Here is a 19,342-nt window from a genome sequence, read left to right as displayed (position 1 = left end):
TTACCATTGGCTCAATACAGAATTAAAACATGTTTACATTGTTTATCCAGAGGGAGGCAGCAGAAGAAACTGATGCCTAAAACCTCAAAGAAGAAGAAGACGACACTTGAGGATTCTGACGTCATCACGCACAACGTGCAGCACTGAAGCAACATGGCTCTGAATGGAGGTTTGTTAACTTATGAGCTTTATAAGTAAGCTAACTTGACATTTCTCACAGTCACCTGGTTTGTTGTGGTGTATAGGTGTTTTGTCACACATGTATGTAGCATTCTAGTGTGTACTTTTATTTGTACCAACATTGTTTTCGTCACCACCGTTAGCTGACGTTAGCCCGGCTGGTTTGCTAGCTAGCTTGTTATTTCCTAGCAGAGCACTGCGGCAATGCTAATCACGTTTTGCAACAACGCACCAAGCACATAGTTGTGTATAAATGTTCTAATCAGTGTAAAAGTCCTGTAAAATCCAATGTATATAGTAGACTAAAGGCTAACGCAACGTATACACACACGTTGCAGCAGTGCCAATAACTGTGTATATGCAGTGGTGTAATGTAACTGAGTACATTTACTCAAGTACTGGAATTTAGTACAATTGTCAGGGACTTGACGACGCTGAAGTTGGCTTCCGATTCAGAGCATCCGATTCGGCAGTTAAGGGGAAAGTTAAGGGACATTTAATGTACAGCGCTGAGCGAACAATCCTCCGTGTTTGAACCTCTTAAATCGCTGCATAGCCGATTTATTTGGACTGGATTATCCCAGAGAGTCTAAAGATTATTTATAACCCAGTTTGAGATTTGTGAAACCTTTATTCTATTTGTGAAAATACAAAAAGGGAGATTTTGCTGCTTTTTTTTTTACATGTAGACCACATTAGACCAGGTCCTGATCTAAAACCACTAGACCTACACTCATCAAATCTGGACTGGATTATCCCACAGAGGCTAAAGATTCTTTATAACACAGTTTGAGATTTGTGAAACCTTTATTCTATTTGTGAAAATACAAACAGAGGTGGAAGGCTGAGGTTGCTGCAGCATGCCAGGATCAGAATCAGAGTGAACCTCCCAGCTGGGCCAGCCTTTATGCCTTCTTGTATTTTCACAAATAGAATTAAGGTTTCACAAATCTCATGCAAATTAACTCCACCTTTACCAGCTTTTATAACACTCTAATGCATCAATAATTATAATCAAAACATGTAAGTTATATTATTCTGAAATGGGCAAATCTGCACAATTAGTACTTGAAGTATATTTGATCCTAACACTTTTGTACTTTTACTCTTGTAACATGTTTGAATGCAGGACTTTTACTTGTCACAGAGTATTACTACACTCTGGTACTTCTACTTTTAGTCAAGTACAAGATCTAAGAACTTCTCCCAGCTCTGTTTATATGTGATATTATCACCACAAAGCACTGTGTTTTGCACTGATAATAGTGCTGTACAGTGTTTGTCCCTGGGGATTGCCCACAGTATTGAGTATGTAAGTCGCTTTGGCTAAAAGCGTCTAACAAGTAACATGTAATGTAATGAAACCATTTTATTAAATCAGCACTTTGTTTCTGACCCCAGATGACAAGGACTTTTTTGATTGGGAGCCACCAACAGAAGCAGAGATGAAGGTGATCCAGGCTCGCAAGGAGCGACAAGACAAAATCAGCAAGCTGATGGGAGGCTACCTGCTCAAAGGATACAGGATGCTGGGGGACTGCTGTGATGTGTGTGGGGTGAGTAAGGAGAGGCTTTTGATTGTTGGATTTTTATGCTACGATTTTGGTAGTTCCTTCATAATGTAGACAACCTGGAGTTGAGTAACATGAGTCATGAAATAAGTATGTTTTTTTTGGTTTTCAGACAATTCTTCTCCAGGACAAACAGCAGAAACTCTACTGTGTCTCGTGTCAGGAGCTGGACTCTGACGTGGATAAGGATAACCCTGGTATACACACACTAATATTTGATGCATTTAACCCTCCGGTATCATTCGATTGGACTACGCAAATTACGGTAGTCATTCGAGACAAAAATGTCCACTGCAAAAGACTTTGATAAAAACATTATATTAAAAGGTTTTTTTCACAACTTTTTTGGGTTCAATCTTTAAAGCAACTTCCGCCCTAATAGAAAATACCAAAAATGTAATCATTTTCAGGATTTTAACCCTTTAAATGCCATTTTGAATACATGAAACCGCTGTTTTTTTTCATGATGAAAACAGAGAAAATGAGTTATTTTCCAAAAAATACATATCTGGGGACTGGCTCTTTTTTTATAACAGTCTTGGATATGTCAAAGATTAGCAACAAAATGGATTTTTTTACATTATTAGTTTTTGCACAAAATCAGATTGAACAAAAAAAGTTACAAATTAGTCATTCGGGACAAAAATGTCCACTTCCAAAATCTGCTCTAAAATGACAACAGATTCATATTTTTTTCAAACTTTTTGGTGTTAAATCTTTCAATCAACTTCAGTCCTGATCAAAAATACCAAATGTTAAATTATGTTCAGGATTTTAACCCTTTAACTGCCAGTTTGAAAACACGAATTTGCGTTTTCTATGAAAAACATGCACAAAAAGGCAGTTATTTTCCATATAATAAATGTTGGGGGGGGTCGGCTTTTTTTTCATCACAGTCTTGGATATGTCAAAGATTAGCAACAACAGTGATTTTGGTGGATAATTAGTTTTTGCACAAAATCAGATTAAACCAAAAAGTCACACATTAGCCACTCGCGGACAAAAATGTCCACTTCCACTCCCATTATAACCACATCTTTTGATCTCTCCGCCATACCGGTATAAAATCATGCATTTTGTAATGTCAGGGTTTTATATTGGAGGAAAATAGTTCAATTTGTCCTTTTTACTGTAAAAACCAGATGTGACATTTTACCATTGAATTACATGCTTGTCATTTCTTGGTTTCTTTGCCTGTTGTGTGTGTGTGTGTGTGTGTGTGTGTGTGTGTGTGTGTGTGTGTGTGTGTGTGTGTGTGTGTGTGTGTGTGTGTGTGTGTGTGTGTGTGTGTGTGTGTGTGTGTGTGTGTGTGTGTGTGTGTGTGTGTGTGTGTGTGTGTGTGTGTGTGTGTGTGTGTGTGTGTGCGCGAGAATGAGACGGGAGTAAGTGTGCTCTCATGGCGTTTTGTTTTTCATTTGTGCCGTTTCATGTGTCTTTGAGGTAAACAGATGTATGATCTTGACCCTGCTTGACCTCGATGTTTTGAATTGTTTGAACTTCAAAGTCCTTTGATAATGTCTCTTTAGCAAACAGACATACACAGCGATACATACACTCCTTTAAGTAAATAAAAACACCTGGCTGCAAAGCCAAAGCTTCAAATATGTGTAGTTTGGCTGGATGGTCATTTCATTCCTGTGATACGCAACAAGCAGTAAGATGAAGAGGAGCTTCTCTGTGGGACAAGAGGTCTCATGCAGCCCCTAACTTCAGCTGCAGGACTCATCCTCTGAAACAGAAACACCCTGAGAAGGACAATCTGGTGTGGATCTGAACTGTGCTTGAAAGGAGTCGGCACAGAGATAAAACACTTTTTTGCCAAACAGTTAATTTATCAGATGGGGGCAGAGAAGAAGGAACAATTCTGCCCCGAATCCCACGTTGATACAGAGGAATCGATGAGGTCCTTTGCTCAGGAGGTTGAGGAGCTGCTGAGGAGCTGCTGAGGAACAACAAGATGGTGATGAGGTTGAGATGTATGAAGGACTACAAAACCATTTAGATGGAAAAAGCCTGATGTTCACAAAAGTGCTTCGTGATCTCCTCCTCAAAGGGGATGATGGCACCAGAGATTGCCCCAGGAGTAACAAGAATATTTGTTGCGCCGCCACGTGAAGCCATGCTTAGAGAAATGATCAGATGTTTGTGGTGGAGTCTGATCGTTCTTTGTCTGACCCTTCCCCTGAAAGTGGAGAGGACACAGAGGATCCCATCCCGTAGCTGCGCTACATTCCTCTGCACTATCCTATCCAATGTTTGCTCAAACATCTGTGGCATCAACAGCCCTCCACTTTGCCACCGAACGTCCCCCATGCAGGTGTGTCATGTCGACAATACTGCTGATGATCTCAGGGGTAAAGAATAAATCAAAGAAGGATTCCACGTCATGAATTCTTATTTATGCCACTCGTAATGGCATAACGCGTGGGCCCTGAAACCAAACCTCTGGCAGCAGGAATGTAGCGTGGCGTTTCCTCGTGAGAGGGAAACCAGATTTGAAAATGTTTTGATGTCCACCCACTGCCACGATGGACACGATCCTCCGGATAGGATAGTGCAGAGGAATGTAGCGCAGCTACGGGATGGGATCCTCTGTGTCCTCTCCACTTTCAGGGGAAGGGTCAGACGAAGAAGGATCAGACTCCACTACAGACTCCACATCAGATTCTCATTCTCATGTTTGGCAAAAAAGTGTTTTATCTTTGTGCTGACTCCTTTCAAGCACAGTTCAGATCCACACCAGATTGTCCTTCTCAGGGTGTTTCTGTTTCAGAGGAGGAGTCCTGCAGCTGAAGTTAGGGGCTGCATGAGACCTCTTGTCCCACAGAGAAGCTCCTCTTCATCTTACTGCTTGTTGCGTATCACAGGAATGAAATGACCATCCAGCCAAACTACACATATTTGAAGCTTTGGCTTTGCAGCCAGGTGTTTTTATTTACTTAAAGGAGTGTATGTATCGCTGTGTATGTCTGTTTGCTAAAGAGACATTATCAAAGGACTTTGAAGTTCAAACAATTCAAAACATCGAGGTCAAGCAGGGTCAAGATCATACATCTGTTTACCTCAAAGACACATGAAACAGCACAAATGAAAAACAAAACGCCATGAGAGCACACTTACTCCTGTCTCCTTCTCACACACAATCACTCGCACTGTCTCTGTGCACACACACTGTACACACTGTACACACACACTGTACACACACACACACACACACACACTTTATACAACAGGCAAAGAAACCAAGAAATGACAAGCATGTAATTCAATGGTAAAATGTCACATCTGGTTTTTACAGTAAAAAGGACAAATTGAACTATTTTCCTCCAATATAAAACCCTGACATTACAAAATGCATGATTGTATACCGGTATGGCGGAGAGATCAAAATATGTGGTTATAATGGGAGTGGAAGTGGACATTTTTGTCCGCGAGTGGCTAATGTGTGACTTTTTGGTTTAATCTGATTCTGTGAAAAAACTAATAATCAACCAAAATCAATGTTGTTGCTAATCTTTGACATATCCAAGACTGTGTTAAAAAATAAATAGCCGACCCCCCCCAACATTTATTATATGGAAAATAACTTTATTTTTGTGCATGTTTTTCATAGAAAACGCAAATTCATGTTTTCAAACTGGCAGTTAAAGGGTTAAAATCCTGAACATAATTTAACATTTGGTATTTTTGATCAGGACTGAAGTTGATTGAAAGATTTAACCCAAAAAAGTTTTTAAAAATATGAATCTGTTGTCATTTTAGAGCAGTTTTTGGAAGTGGCCATTTTTGTCCCGAATGACTAATTTGTAACTTTTTTTGTTCAATCTGATTTTGTGCAAAACCTAATAATGCAATAAAATCCATTTTGTTGCTAATCTTTGACATATCCAAGACTGTTATATAAAAAAAAGAGCCAGTCCCCAGATATGTATTTTTTGGAAAATAACTCATTTTCTCTGTTTTCATCATGAAAAAAAACAGCGGTTTCATGTATTCAAAATGGCATTTAAAGGGTTAAAATCCTGAAAATGATTACATTTTTGGTATTTTCTATTAGGGCGGAAGTTGCTTTAAAGATTGAACCCAAAAAAGTTGTGAAAAAAACCTTTTAATATAATGTTTTTATCAAAGTCTTTTGCAGTGGACATTTTTGTTTCGAATGACTAATTTGCGTAGTCGATTTGTTACACAGTGAATTAAAGACCGATTTGAAAAATTGAAATTGGAATTCCAAAATAGATCGAGAAAATAGCCTTGTTACAAAAAATCAGGCCATTTGCACCAACACAACCAAAGTTATTGCAAAATGAAAAGTGAAAAAATGACCCATATGGACAAAAACGTCCACAGTGATACCGGAGGGTTAAAGAAATAATCAAATCTTATTTATTTTTGTTATTATGCTGCATCCACATATATATTTGTTCTTAACTCAATTTCTGTTCTTCTTGCCTTGAGCTTTTTGTAACTGTTATCTGTGCTTGTTCCCACTTCTTCTTTTCTCCCTCTTGCTCTCCCCTCAGTTCTGAATGCTCAGGCAGCGTTGTCCCAGGTGAGAGAGCGACAGCTGGCAGCCCAGGCCGCTGCCCCCCCGGCCGCTGCCCCCCCGGCCCCGGCCCCTGAACTCAACGAAGGCCCCAGCACCAGTCAGGCAAGTGTCCTAGTGCCTCAGCCCAGACCAGAGCACTGCGAGGGGGCTGCCGCGGGAGGGAGAGCCCTCCTCCCTCTGCCTGCTGTCCCTTCTCCTACAACTCCTGCCCCCGCCCCGGCCCTGGTACCCCCTCGAGCCCCCGTCAGTCCACAGAGCCCTGTGATCCCTCCGTTGTTGCAGGAGGCAGAGGAAGCGGTTCTAATCAAACTACGCTGGGCCACCAGCCAGCTACAGAGTTCGGCCTCCCTGGAAACAAGCATCCAGCTGTGCAGCCTCATCGCCAGCTGTGCCAACTCGCTGCGCAGCCTCAAGGAGCTCAGCCAGTAAGCGTCATGGAGGTGGTTGTAACCCTGGATCCACAGGATCACTCTTTCTACTTGCCTCTATCCAGGAATACTGACTCTGGTTCGCTGCTTTGCGGCATCTCTCTTGACTGAATCCTTGCATAGAGCTGAATTCAAAATTGGTCAGGAAATGCACTTGAAATAGGATTAAATGTCAACAGTTCACATGTTGCTCTTGAGTTTACATACCTTTATGGCTGGCAGAAATCTCATGTTACATTGTTTCAATATATGTTTGATTACAAATGTTTTTAACATCTGACCGTTTTTGACAATTTGTAAGTAATGATATAATGATACAGACTGAGCAGTTCTTAATGCTCATTCATCATTGGTGTACATTGAAAACCATCTGGCCATTTTTTTTTTTTTTTAAAGGACTTCATCTGTAAAACACTGCAAACGGACTTCCATAGTTGATTGTAATGGAAATGGCCAACAATTTGACATCTGGGAAAATTACATGAGTTCTCTATTTGATTATTTTAAGTACCCAAAAAGTAATTTTTGTTTTGCAAATCATAAAATTCAAAAAACAGTGCATGGAGGTCTGTATAATTATGTAACATTAGTGTGATGTGCTGATAAACAACATAGTCCCAGACTAAGTCATGAATTGAAATGAATAGGAAGTCGGTCCTCTGATCGAAGGTGAATTTTTCTATTTACTGTCCAGACATTCAGAGTGATTTCTGTTATGTCTGACCCTCTGGTGTTGCAATGATTTTCATTGTGTGCGGGCAGTGTGGAGGTTTTTATTGTAAATATATTTGATATATGATGGTGATGATGGTCATGTGATTCAGTGATGCTCAGATGAGACGTTTAGGTGTCAGACTCACAATTCTTTTTTCATTGCAACCATCTCGAGCAAACAAACTAGACAGCACTTCATATTAGATAAAAGCCAGCTTCAGTGTTGTTCAAGGCGGTTAAAGGTTTCGAATTATTTACCTGAATAAAGCTTTGCCTGAAAAGGAGTGATGCATTTTGTTTCTTTCCACAAGAGGGCGCCAAATGCAAAACTACAAAGTGTGTTAGGAAAACTCTTTGTTTAAACATGTGCAAATAAACCTGTAAACTGCATTTCTGTTTAAATGTGACTCATGAATTGCATACCCATCTGCTGGCGTGCAATAATTATTAATTGATTATTTTAAATGGCTTATTATTTATTTGATGTAGTTACATTTATGAATTTAGCAGTCTATCAAATCATGACTGCTTAGAATGTCATTTATAGTGTATGTATTTGCTTGTGTGTAAACGTGACTCGGCAGTATTCCAGGTAAACAACCCTCTGACAGGCTTTCTTCCCCCCAGACCGTGGGGCGTGGCGCGGGGACTGCCGGGAGGAGCCGGGGGCTGTCTGTGGGTGAACTCTCCCACACAAAGGAGAAGAAACAAAACAAACAAAGCCAGGAAGCTGTGACATTAACTCGGAATTCACTCCTTCTGTAGACACTCACATCCACGAGACAGCCATTGATTTGTTCTAATATTGTTTTCAAGACTTGGGGAAACCGCCGCTGCTGGAATAGCACCTTTGGGTGATGGTGAGAGTGAGACAGCATTTATGCGCATTTGAAAGTGATCGATCCATGCAGAAAGCGTGCCGTGGCGTCTCGTGTTGAGTCAGCTGTCGGCGGGGTGATGAACGGGAGTCGGCGCGGCGCGGCGGACGGTCCGGGCGGGGGCGGTGCCTCCGGGGTCTCCTCCGTGGAGGGGCTGCCGCCGCTGCCCAAAGGCCTGAGCGGCATCCTGAACTCCAGCGGCGGGTCGTGGCGGGACATCGAGAAGGTCCACAGCAAGAGGGCGCGCATCCAGGCGGACATCAACCGGGGCGGCGGGGACGGGCAGCGCGGACACGGCAAGCCGGGAGGACTGGACGCTGCTCTGGCTCTGCTGCGGAAAGAGATGGTGAAGTTACACCATTACATTTAATTATCTGGCCAGTTATCCAAAGCTGCTTACAATGCAGGGGCGGATCTAGACAAATATTCATGGAGTGGATGGAGATTTTGAGGGGTGGCGTCCCCTGGCAGAAGTATGCTGATTTAATCGCAGTCATATCAATCAATGTTAACTTGGAAAGCCACAATATTTATATTTTAACTCAATAACATAGGTGACATTATTGTGGCACATCAGTAAAGTGTTACATATAAATATATAAGGTGGCAGACATAATTTAATGAATTTTAACTGAACAATAACTGAATCAGTTGGTTTCACTCTTAGACCAGCAGGGGTACCAAATCTATGAAGACTGCTGCAATAAGTACATTAATTAACTGTCTCATCGATGTTTGTCTGAATGAATATGATACTATTAATAATCATATTATTCCTATCAGCTGCCAATCACTGTTATGATTCACATATTAATTTATTATTGAATAAACTATATTTTTTGGAGGACTTAATGATGAATGTTCCTCAAGATCCTTGCTCACCCTCCTTCAAATTTGAAAGACAAGTAATTACTATCATGTATCAAAATTCAAAAGATTCAAAGGAACAGTTCAGCGCCCCACGACTTTACTGCAAACAGTTACAACCTTGACTTTACATCAGAAAGAACAAACTGCATAAATTAGGGTTAAAAAACGTGTATTCAGCTAAAACATATACATCGCTGCAGAGTTATTATCCAGTGGAAAGTCCTTACCTACTGGCCTAGTTAAATTTAAGTGGTTACTTTTTTTTGGCTGGGCAGACACACCGTCTTATTTGACTCTCTCAGGACTTAAAACAGTTTTTTGGGGGAAGACCCCCACAAAGAAAAATTACCATCTTTACAAGATTTTCTCTCATAAATGTCCGATGAACCACAACTTTTCTTTCAAAACAAAGATGCCAACTGGGGTGGCAGCTGGGGTGGCAAGGCTATTTTTTAGGGTGGCAGTTGGTGGCCACCCCATGCCACCCCGGTAGATCCGCCCCTGTTACAATGTAAGTGTAGTCAACGATACAAACTCAAAACGGCAATAATCCTGCAAGAACATTGATTTAAATTAAGCCAAACTATTTTAAGTATAGGCCTACTATTATTTTTTTGTTTAATAGCCAAGGTGCAGTAAAAACATGTGTTCTGCAAATATCCTGCCTTTGTCTACCTGTGTGACATACATTTTCTACTTGAAACTAGTCACTCTTTAAAAATGGGGTAGGTAAGTTTGAGAAACCGGCTCGAGATACACTTGTTATATTCTATGGAATGCTCTTAACATCCCGATAGCAATGAATATCTTCAGTGCTTTGACAAAAAATCCATTAAAAAAATTCATCTGTGGAAGCCGTAGCTCTGTAAAAAGCACGACCAATCATTTTCGCCGGCCCGGCTAAAATAACTGGATGGCCTTCCTGCCTGTCAGCTTTCCATCTGTGCACAAACTTATCTCGTGCCCTCATTGGTCATGTGAGCGTTCGTGTGTGTTGGAGGAGGGACTCTGTAAGGAAGTGGCAGATTTTTTCCGGTTGTGTATTTTCAAATTCTAGCGCACTCGAGCTGGTTTCTCCAAAATTACCTACCCCACCTTTAAGCAATTATGATGAGAAATCATTAAAAAAATTAATTAAAAAAAGTCATTGTCCACTTCCTAGTTTTTTGTTTGCTCAGTTGGCATAGTGTTGTGCATTACACAAAGATATTTGTTTTTGTCAAACTTCTTATAAGGGAAAGTTCAGAGTTTCCTCATGCGTTAGTCTTTGTTGGCCACAACAGATTGTGTTTTTGTGCAACAGGTCGGTCTGCGTCAGCTGGACATGTCTCTGCTGTGCCAGCTGTGGTCCCTCCATGAATCCATCCAGGACTTTAAGGGCTCCTCGCTGCTGTCCGATGTCTCGCTTTCTGCTGATAACGGATCCTCCTCCGAGGACGAGGAAGATGAGGAGGAGGCAGGAGTTATCTCACAACCTCCATCCTCTTCATCCTTGTCTTTGCCTCCACCAAGCAGCAACTCCAGGGACCAGTGGATCAAGGACTCCTTTCACATTCTCTGATGAAGTTAAACACACACTCACACACGCTCCATGCACTGTGGAGACATCTTACTCTCCTTTACGTGCCATGTTTTTATGCCACACACATCTATTTCCAGATTGGTTTTCTGGCTGTGGGTCGATTAAAATGAGAGCAACTCAATAGCTCTGCAGTACAGAGTATTAATTAGTTTTGTATTAACTTATAATCTTTGCATTACCTAAGTGTTAGTTTTCCTGTCAGTGGTTTATCTCTGAAGAAAGATCCAGACTGACAAGTGTGACCAGGTCTCATCAGCTTTTTGTACTGCGTAATCTTCATGCTACTACATGCTGCTTGCTTGTCATTGAATTTAAGCTGCCTTATAAGAATTATTTCCGGGCCTTATTCCACTTTTGATACATCTGATGCCTGATTATGGTTTCCTGACAGCCTTGCTGTTCTGTAAACTCTGCAGGACAATCTTCCACAGTGTCCTCAGCCAGTTGGTGTCTTAACAAAAAAAGGGCTTTCTTTAAATAGCAAAACTGTCTTGATTTCTGTGAGCATTTGACACAGTACACACATTTTCTAAACCCAAATTTGAGAAGCAATCAACATTTATAAATCAGCCCAACCCAACAAGTCCTGTTGAATAACAAGCTGCAGAAAATTGGTTGCAAAGTGGCGTTTATAAGTACTATCTTCGCTGCCTTTAAAAAGTTGTTGAATCCATTTTGAAGCTGTGCTGCTCTCAAAAACACCTGAAAAGGGGATTTTGATCTCAGTGAGGATAATGCGTTCGTTTAATACAGTTGTATACGGCGTAGGTATATTGAATTACATTGTGCTTCTTTTAAATACTTCACCAATCCAGACTTTTCGCAAACCTGAAAAAGTATTATTCAAATGAAGCAACTCCTTAATGCAATTTTTTTAAATATTTGTTCTCAGTGGATTTTTCTACTTTTAAACAGTGTTTTTTTTGTGTTGCCTCAACTCTTAGCTGTGTTTATGTGCATGTGACTATCAAATGGAGGCACAGTCTGCCCAGTAGAAACAATGAAATAGCCTTTGATTAAATCAAACAAAATGTGTTAAAGTTTTCTTGTTTGGCAAATGCTTTGTAAAGACAGTAAATTACTTGTTTTGTATCTGCAACTTAAAATAAAAACCATCTTGTACACCACAGACATGTTCAGTATTTCTGCATCTTATTTAAATGTTATCAGAGGATGATATTGCCGGTATGACCAACAGGGGACACACTGTCTCCAGTTGAGAGCTCCTTCCCTCCGCCAGGCTCTTCCTCTTGGATCATGTTAAAGCAGCAGCAGAGTGGGGAAAACCATTTGCTGTGGGGGGCAGGAATGAAGGGGGTGACGTTCTGAGTCGACAGTCTCATGCTGTTCTCTATTTATAATCAACATATGTTGCGGGTTATTGTTAGAATCTGCCTGTCTCTCTCTCTGACAGTTTTAGTGAAGCGTTTAACTGTGTGTGTCCATCTCTTTACCACAATGGATGTCTTCTCCCTTGTTTGTCCCTCTTCAATTTATACCCTTTTTTTCTCTATCTTTGTTTTTGTTGTTCATCTATTGGCTATATTGCTGTTATTACACCACCTAGTTTCTGCAAATGCTTTAAGACTTACAGTGAGTGATTGTTAAAGTAGATATTCAGATAAGAGGTCAGTGTAGTGGATGTCAATTATTAGGCGCGTTCACACCGGAGTACTTTTTAAGATGTAACACTTAAAGGAATACCAAGAAAACAACATTCTTGGAAAATTGAAGATGATTGGTCCCCGTTTAACAACAGAAAACTGTCAACAAACACTAACACAACTTGTGCAGTACAATCCCAATCTCATATTTTTAGTTCTATAATCAGTATTTAACAGCTTGTGTTTTTGTCAAAATATTATCATTTTAAACTCCATAAACACAGAAAACCCATGTACTTACAAATTAGAATAAATAATATGTTGTGTTTCAACAAGCTATCATCACAGGATTACTTTTTGATATACAAATGATTATTTGGGCGGTAGAACTATTCCTTTAAGGTGTGTGTTCGATTAAAACCTGTAATACGTAGTGGTTACAGTAAATGAATTGTTTTGTCAGGTCTGTTTATTAAACAGAGCAAGCTATACAAGCTGTTGGTACCGAGAGCAATAATGCACGTCTGAATTTCGGACCTACAGTGTATTATTAGACCAACTATGAGTCATGAGGGAGTTGTTCCCCCTCTGCTGTCCCACTCCTCCACCCCAGCTGCCTCTGTCCATCCATCCATCCCTGTTCCCCCACCTAAAAATAAACTCCATGCTCTCACTGAAGAAACTCCCTGTGCCTTGACCTAGCCGGAAAACACACACACACACTTACTGGCCCTCTTCATGGAAACTATTCCTCTGTAGTTAACTGGATGTTTCTGGCAAGTGCTGGATGACGCAAGTGAAACACAGGAAGTGACTTAAGTTATAACTATGAGCTGAAATAAGAAAACACACAAGGTGTTTTATGTATTTCTTGCTAAAGCACTTGCATATGCCTGCTGCAGGAGATCTAAGTGTGCCAGGCTGATTAAGTGAAACAGTCAGATAGATAAGCCTGCTCCAGTGACACACACAGTCAGGATCAAAGTCTACAGGTATGACTTCAGACTGTCAGTGCCTTCATAAGCAGCACAGATAGAGACCTTTGCATACTGCTGCATCACCAGTATAGGCTATCTTTGCATATCCTCCCTCTCTCTGTGTTGTCACAGGAGGAAGGAAGGAGTGTGAACTCAAGGCAGCAGATCTACATTACAACAAGCGCTGCTGCTGTCTCCATGTGGATTACTGCCAGAAAGAGAGTTGTCAATGAGCTGCAGTCGTTTCATAGAAAAACTTGAAATTCATATCATGAGGGTATAGGCCTACATGCTGTTTGAATTACAGCCAGCAGGGCGGAATCGGTTCCTCTTTGCTTTTGGTATTATTGCTGTTTCTGTTCGGTACATGGCGACACTTCTGATTCAACTGATTGCCAATGAGCGCAAGTTTCAGCTTGTGTGAAGTTATCATCACCAGAAGCAGCAGCAGAAGAAGAAGAAAAGTGCCTTTTAAGGAACTGACACACCAGAGATCGCTGGATTATTGTTGCGTGGAGGAGAGCGTGTTTTTATTTATTTTTCCTGTTTGATACTTTATATTTTTCACCAGAGGAAGTCATGACTTCGGTGTGGAAGAGACTGCAGCGAGTCGGTAAAAAGGCTTCAAAGTTTCAGTTTGTCGCCTCTTACCAGGAACTCGTACTGGAGTGTACGAAGAAATGGTGGGTTTGATGACAAATTACTTTATTTCTCTCAAATGAACGTTTTCTGTTTCTGTTTCTTAATATGTAAATAGCCCCACCTACTAACCTGTTTTGTATGTTATACGTTATAATAAGTTAATGTATGGGTCTTTCCGCTACACTGTGAAGGATGAGGGCGTCCCACATGTCGCCTCTGTATAGCGATAAATTGTTCCGCAGTGATAGTTGGTTCGATAGACGACCCCGCCTATTGACAGGGTCTGTGTATGTCTGAGACATCAGACATGTTACCACCAAACAGTCCATAGGTTCATTGATCTTTACATTCATGCAGTGGTGGAAGAAGTAGGCTACTCAGATTTGTCACTTGAGCTAAAGTAGCAATACTCAATTGTAAAAATACTCTGATACAAGTACAAGTCCTGCATTCAAAAAATGTCCTTAAGTAAAACAACAGAAATAGGCTATTAGTATTCATGTATACTTAAAGTACCAAAAGTAAAACTACTCATTAAGAGTTATGGCCCATTTTAGAAGAATATGTATACAGTTTTTATATATACAAATATAATAAATGGATTATTGATTTATGATTGTGTTCATCATGGCTGATAAAGGTGGAACTCATTTGAATTACTTTATATAGGCTACTGCTGCTGTATGTCTTTACCTATGATCATAAGTCCGAGTTTATTTAATTATTTATTGTATTAGCTAATCATCTGAATCTGAAGAGTAGAAGTATAAAGTAGTATAAATTGGAAGTAGGTTACTATTACTACACAATTGAACATGATTACAGTAATTGAGTACATGTATAGTTACCTACACTGAACTCATATGATATCACACAACCCTATTCAAATAATTTGAAATTTAAATATAAAAAAGTATATGTGTTCTCTAAAAAAACAATAGTGGCACACCCATGCGACACATAATAGTTTTTATGTGTGTCATTTCCTATTTATTTGGAATTGTACACAAATGCTGGCAATAAGACCAGATGTATGGTTAACATTTGAGCAATTTAACATTTTCTAATTTGGCACAGTTATTTAATCATTTATTATTACAGACTAATTTGTTTTGCTTTTTATTCAATTCAGAGAGTACATTAGATCACTGTATAGCCCTGAGGCTCTGTATGGCTTCCCCTTCTTGTGCAATTTCCTGTTGTACAAAACATTTGGGAGGAGGCCAGGTGATGCAGCACGGAGCAATATTCAGCTCTCTGACACAGACACAACATTTATAAGGAAAGAATAACTATCAAAACGGTCAGGTTAAGGGTTTAAGGGCCATGCTTTAAAGTAGAATCTGAAATATTAAAAGCATCGCTAACTTTTCCTGAACCTTTATTAATTTTTGTTGGTACTTGCTTTAAAATAGTGAAATAATAACTACATTGTCTGATATTTTTCTAAGAAGTTTCTCTAGTATCTTTAAACTTTTGCCCACAGGCCACTTGGGCCCAAATTGCACCTTCTTATCTGTCCAGATTACATTGAGAAAGGAATAATTGTGAAAGTGGCTCGTCAGGAGCACGATAAGAAACAAATATCAGGTTTTTTCACTTCAATGACTGAATAATCTCGTCATAAGTGTTAGAGTTTGATCAGCTGCAGAGAGCTTCTGTTATCTGGAAACAGAGAAGGTAAGGGGAAGAGTGATTTAGAAAAAAAGGAAACTCCCAAATATGAAGAAATCACATTTGACAAGCCTTTACAAGTGTGCTGGTAAAACAGGGAAGCACAGAGACAAGGAGGAGAGAACAGGAGGAAGTGGGGAAACACAAAAGATTATTCCAAAGTCATATTACTTTAGGCATGTGATGTTTTTAAGAAGAAAATCTGCAAACAGTTTGATTTTACTCTGTATCTGGGGTCAGAGGTTACTAACGCTTAAAGATCACATCAAACACCAGAGTGGGAAGATGAACCCTTTGCCTCGAGGGGGCTTGAATTATGTTTCACAAGTCACATGGTTGTGTACAAGTTGTGTTTGTGTGTTAATGTTTTAATTTAGTGCTATGATTTGAGGCTATTGGCAGAATATTGTTACCCATAATGTCTTCTTACTGAGATGCATCTTAAGACTTTGAATGAGATGTTTTGCCACTGTACCTTCTCTTTATAGTGCGTTTCTGCTCATTGCTTAGATCAGCTCTCATAGTGCTTTTTTCGGCCATAGCAGGCGGCTGTTTTCAGAGAAAATGCTTTTAAAACACTTTACCTGCTCAGCACCAAACAGAAAACAGACACAGTGAAAGACAGCTGGTTATAGTTGAGCATTTAGCAGCTAAAGAGACAGATATATCCCTCTTTAGCTGGTTGAGACCAAAACCATATAAACACAACTTCAAATGAATTTTAATTATAATGTTGCCCTATTACTGTTGACTTTCCAAACTGGCCCTAAGAGGCAAACACTGTTTTACATCATATCAGGACTCGAGGAACAAGATATTCTCCATCACAAGCTCCAGGAAACAGAAATACAGAGTGGCCTAAGATAAGAAAGTCCATGCCAGTTTTTACATGACAACAGTCAGAAAATGATCGACAGAGACAGTTCAGACATAATTAAAGACTTAGCAACATGCTATTTTTACAGTAACACTAAGAGTGTGTTATGTGACAAAAACATGAGATGGGAGGTTGTTCTGCTCGTACATGTTTGAGTGTGATGAGATTATCTCTTTTGACAGTAACCTCAAACACTAAATGGTGTTAAAAATAATTAACATCTTGTCAGCAGTGGAATATAACCATTGTCTGCTGATGACAAAACACCAACCACAATTACGGTAATTACATGTGACTAAACTGTGTTACACCCCTAATGTTTGCCCGTGTAAACACCATTGTTACTGAGCTCAATGGTACGCTAAATGTTTTTGTGTCTTTGTGTTTCGGGTTATACTTCGTTCCTTTTTCCTTCTCTTCCCTCCGTTACCCTCACCCTGTGCCTGTAACATTATTTCGGATGCTCTTCCTGACCCGGTAACACACATAAACACACAGAACTGATATACGGAAACTTGAGGCAATTTTTAGCATATATAAAGAACTAATAAAGAAATTAGTAGGTGTTGAAATAGTAGTAAAGATAATTTAGACTTAGCAATATATATAGGTTATTAATATGTACTCGTATATTACTTGGAGGTGGTGTCTGTGGGTGTGTGTGTTCTTTAAAGGTGATCCTCTTCCTATGTGTGCACCACGGACTCAATCACGTGACTCTAGTTTCACTTCCTGTGCCGCAGGGGCCTGAGCAAATACAATGGAAACACTTATAAACATGTTGCCAACACACATATACAAAGAGACAGGTGCACACAGTACGTACACTAACACATGTTATACAGTGTGTTGCCTAAGTGCAGATAATACACACATTCACAGATGCGATCACAGACGTCTGCATACAACTTTACTAACAAAAACACACACTCATTGAGATCAGTGCCTCGTGTCGATTGAAGTCTGATCATAATAACATTTATTATATAAAAATATGGATGTGTGGCAAGACGTAATTTCCGTGTTTTTCTTTATGTTTTGTTTGTTTCTATAGGCAACCAGACAAGCTAAGGGTGGTGTGGACCAGGAGGAACAGACGCATGTGCTCCAAGGTAAAACCACTGAACCATACACACACACACACACACACAGACACACACACACACACACACACACAGTCTGCAGTGTTGAAAAGCCATTTAGGAAATTCACTCAAATAGTGTTATTAAGTAGAATTTTGAGGTACTTGTTCTTTACTTAAATATTTTCATTTCCACTACTTAATACTTCTACCATAGGGGAGAGTGGGGTAAGTTGAGCCATTTGTTTTAGTTATGCTGTCCTCTAGGCAAGGAGAAATGACACATAGTAAAAATGAAAACACACACCTATAATTCAGGATGTCTCCTACCAATGGCAATGATAATAATTGATCAAGGGCAGTGAAAATATTACTTCTTAAAAAATCCAGGTCAGGGGGTAAATTGAACCACGGTTCAAACCTGGGCATACCTACAACAAATCTTAAAGGTAACTATAAATAATAAATAACAAACCTGACCATAACATTTTTTAAAATGCGTCCCACCTTTACCGGCTACAATGTACACATTAATGCATGCATTAGTCAGAAGTTGTTCTGTAAAATCATTAGTTTTACTTAAGGACTTTTTGTATAGTTTATTATATTTTGATGTCAATTGATTTACTTCTTCTCAAGTAACAAATTCCATGAAGGACTTTAACTACTGAGTATTTCTTGACTGTGTTATTATGACATTGACTTCAGTAAAGAGTACTTCTTCGACTGGCAGTCCCACTGATGTTTTGTTTGTATCACAGCTCCACAGTTGGCAGCCTGGAATCAAGAACCCCTACAGAGGCATGGTGGTGTGGCCCGTCCCAGAGAACGTCGACATCTCTGTTACTCTCTTCAAGGTACCAAGACCAGAATACATATAACGAAACCGGGGTATTTATTACAGGAAAGATAACTCGAGCGGATCCTTACCTACACAGGGAGTTACTAGAAATGAAAAGAACATACTTTAGATAGAAAGATAAAAAGATAGACAGACAGACATGTGCAATGAAGAGCCTGTGTTATAACACCAGATTATTAAAAACATGCATTTAGTAGATGTCAACATTTGCAAGAATATAAATATGTATTTATATATAGTCAGGTGGATGCACAGTATACGCATAATGGCAGGAGAGGATATTTGACTCCAAATTGTTGTTTATTTTCGTCTCTACAGGAGGTCAATGCTGATGAGTTCGAGGACAAAGAGTGGACCTTTGTCATTGAGGGTGTAAGTATCTTTGACCACTCAGCTTTTGCTTGTAAGTCTTCAAAGTACTCGGATATAGTCAGATGTAATTTAAACTACTATGGTTGTTTTTATTGGTCATGTAAAGGAGAGCAAGGGGCATCGTAAGGTTCTGGCCTCAGCAGACATCAACCTGAAGCGGTTTGCCAGTCCGACGCCGACCCAGACCGACCTGACGCTGAAGCTGAAGCCGCTGTCGGTCAAAGTGGTGGACGCCACGCTCAAGCTGTCGCTGTCATGTGTCTTTGTTCGAGAGGGGAAAGCTACGTAAGTAGTAGTTATATCTTATCCCACCACTTACTTTAGCAGTAGTATTTAAAGGCACAACAACATGTGTTTATGATGATTATGACATTACTTAGACAGTAGTGCTTCAACATTACATACTTGAAAGTAAAGAGAGAATACTTAAATACAAGAGTTTCTTCTGTATTTGTGTATAGGTGTTGTGGGCAATTAAAGT

The 19,342-nt window shown here is 39.8% G+C and overlaps 3 protein-coding genes across 24 annotated transcripts in view; all 3 read left to right on the top strand.

Annotated features, from left to right (window-relative positions):
• Positions 1 to 46: 46 nt before the first annotated feature.
• Positions 47 to 7,726, top strand: znrd2 (zinc ribbon domain containing 2). The gene is made up of 4 exons (XM_034206602.1): positions 47 to 169; positions 1,582 to 1,736; positions 1,864 to 1,948; positions 6,275 to 7,726. Exons 1-4 carry the CDS (start codon positions 154 to 156, stop codon positions 6,727 to 6,729), a joined length of 711 nt encoding a protein of 236 aa, XP_034062493.1. The 5' UTR covers positions 47 to 153; the 3' UTR covers positions 6,730 to 7,726.
• A 305-nt stretch (positions 7,727 to 8,031) lies between these two features.
• On the top strand, positions 8,032 to 11,901 carry fam89b (family with sequence similarity 89 member B). Its single transcript, XM_034206603.1, has 2 exons — positions 8,032 to 8,666; positions 10,494 to 11,901. The coding sequence occupies exons 1-2, from the start codon at positions 8,400 to 8,402 to the stop codon at positions 10,749 to 10,751; spliced, it is 525 nt and encodes a 174-aa protein (XP_034062494.1). The 5' UTR covers positions 8,032 to 8,399; the 3' UTR covers positions 10,752 to 11,901.
• Positions 11,902 to 13,399: 1,498 nt separating this feature from the next.
• Positions 13,400 to 19,342, top strand: part of LOC117540026 (EH domain-binding protein 1-like protein 1) — a 39,941-nt gene continuing 33,998 nt past the window's right edge. For 16 of the 22 annotated variants that reach the window (XM_034206431.1, XM_034206424.1, XM_034206429.1 and 13 more), the window contains exons 1-5: positions 13,400 to 14,036; positions 17,601 to 17,658; positions 18,389 to 18,484; positions 18,808 to 18,861; positions 18,968 to 19,146. In XM_034206431.1, coding sequence (XP_034062322.1) covers positions 13,933 to 14,036; positions 17,601 to 17,658; positions 18,389 to 18,484; positions 18,808 to 18,861; positions 18,968 to 19,146 — 491 coding nt within the window. In that variant the 5' untranslated portion in view covers positions 13,400 to 13,932. The remainder of the gene's footprint in view (positions 14,037 to 17,600; positions 17,659 to 18,388; positions 18,485 to 18,807; positions 18,862 to 18,967; positions 19,147 to 19,342) is intronic. The other 6 variants (XM_034206438.1, XM_034206437.1, XM_034206436.1 and 3 more) reach the window with 2 other exon arrangements.

The sequence above is a fragment of the Gymnodraco acuticeps genome, unplaced genomic scaffold, assembly GCF_902827175.1.
Source record: "Gymnodraco acuticeps unplaced genomic scaffold, fGymAcu1.1, whole genome shotgun sequence".
Taxonomy (NCBI): Eukaryota; Metazoa; Chordata; class Actinopteri; order Perciformes; family Bathydraconidae; genus Gymnodraco; species Gymnodraco acuticeps.
This window is presented reverse-complemented; position numbering and strand designations above follow the sequence as displayed.

Bases quoted from the DNA above. Each gene is read 5' to 3' on its own strand.
- znrd2 (XM_034206602.1), top strand. The intron at 1,737-1,863 runs GTGAGTAAGGAG...TTTGGTTTTCAG, and splicing joins ACTGCTGTGATGTGTGTGGG to ACAATTCTTCTCCAGGACAA. The intron at 1,949-6,274 runs GTATACACACAC...CTCTCCCCTCAG, and splicing joins CGTGGATAAGGATAACCCTG to TTCTGAATGCTCAGGCAGCG.
- fam89b (XM_034206603.1), top strand. From the start codon at position 8,400: ATGAACGGGAGTCGGCGCGGCGCGGCGGACGGTCCGGGCGGGGGCGGT. The intron at 8,667-10,493 runs GTGAAGTTACAC...TTTGTGCAACAG, and splicing joins CTCTGCTGCGGAAAGAGATG to GTCGGTCTGCGTCAGCTGGA.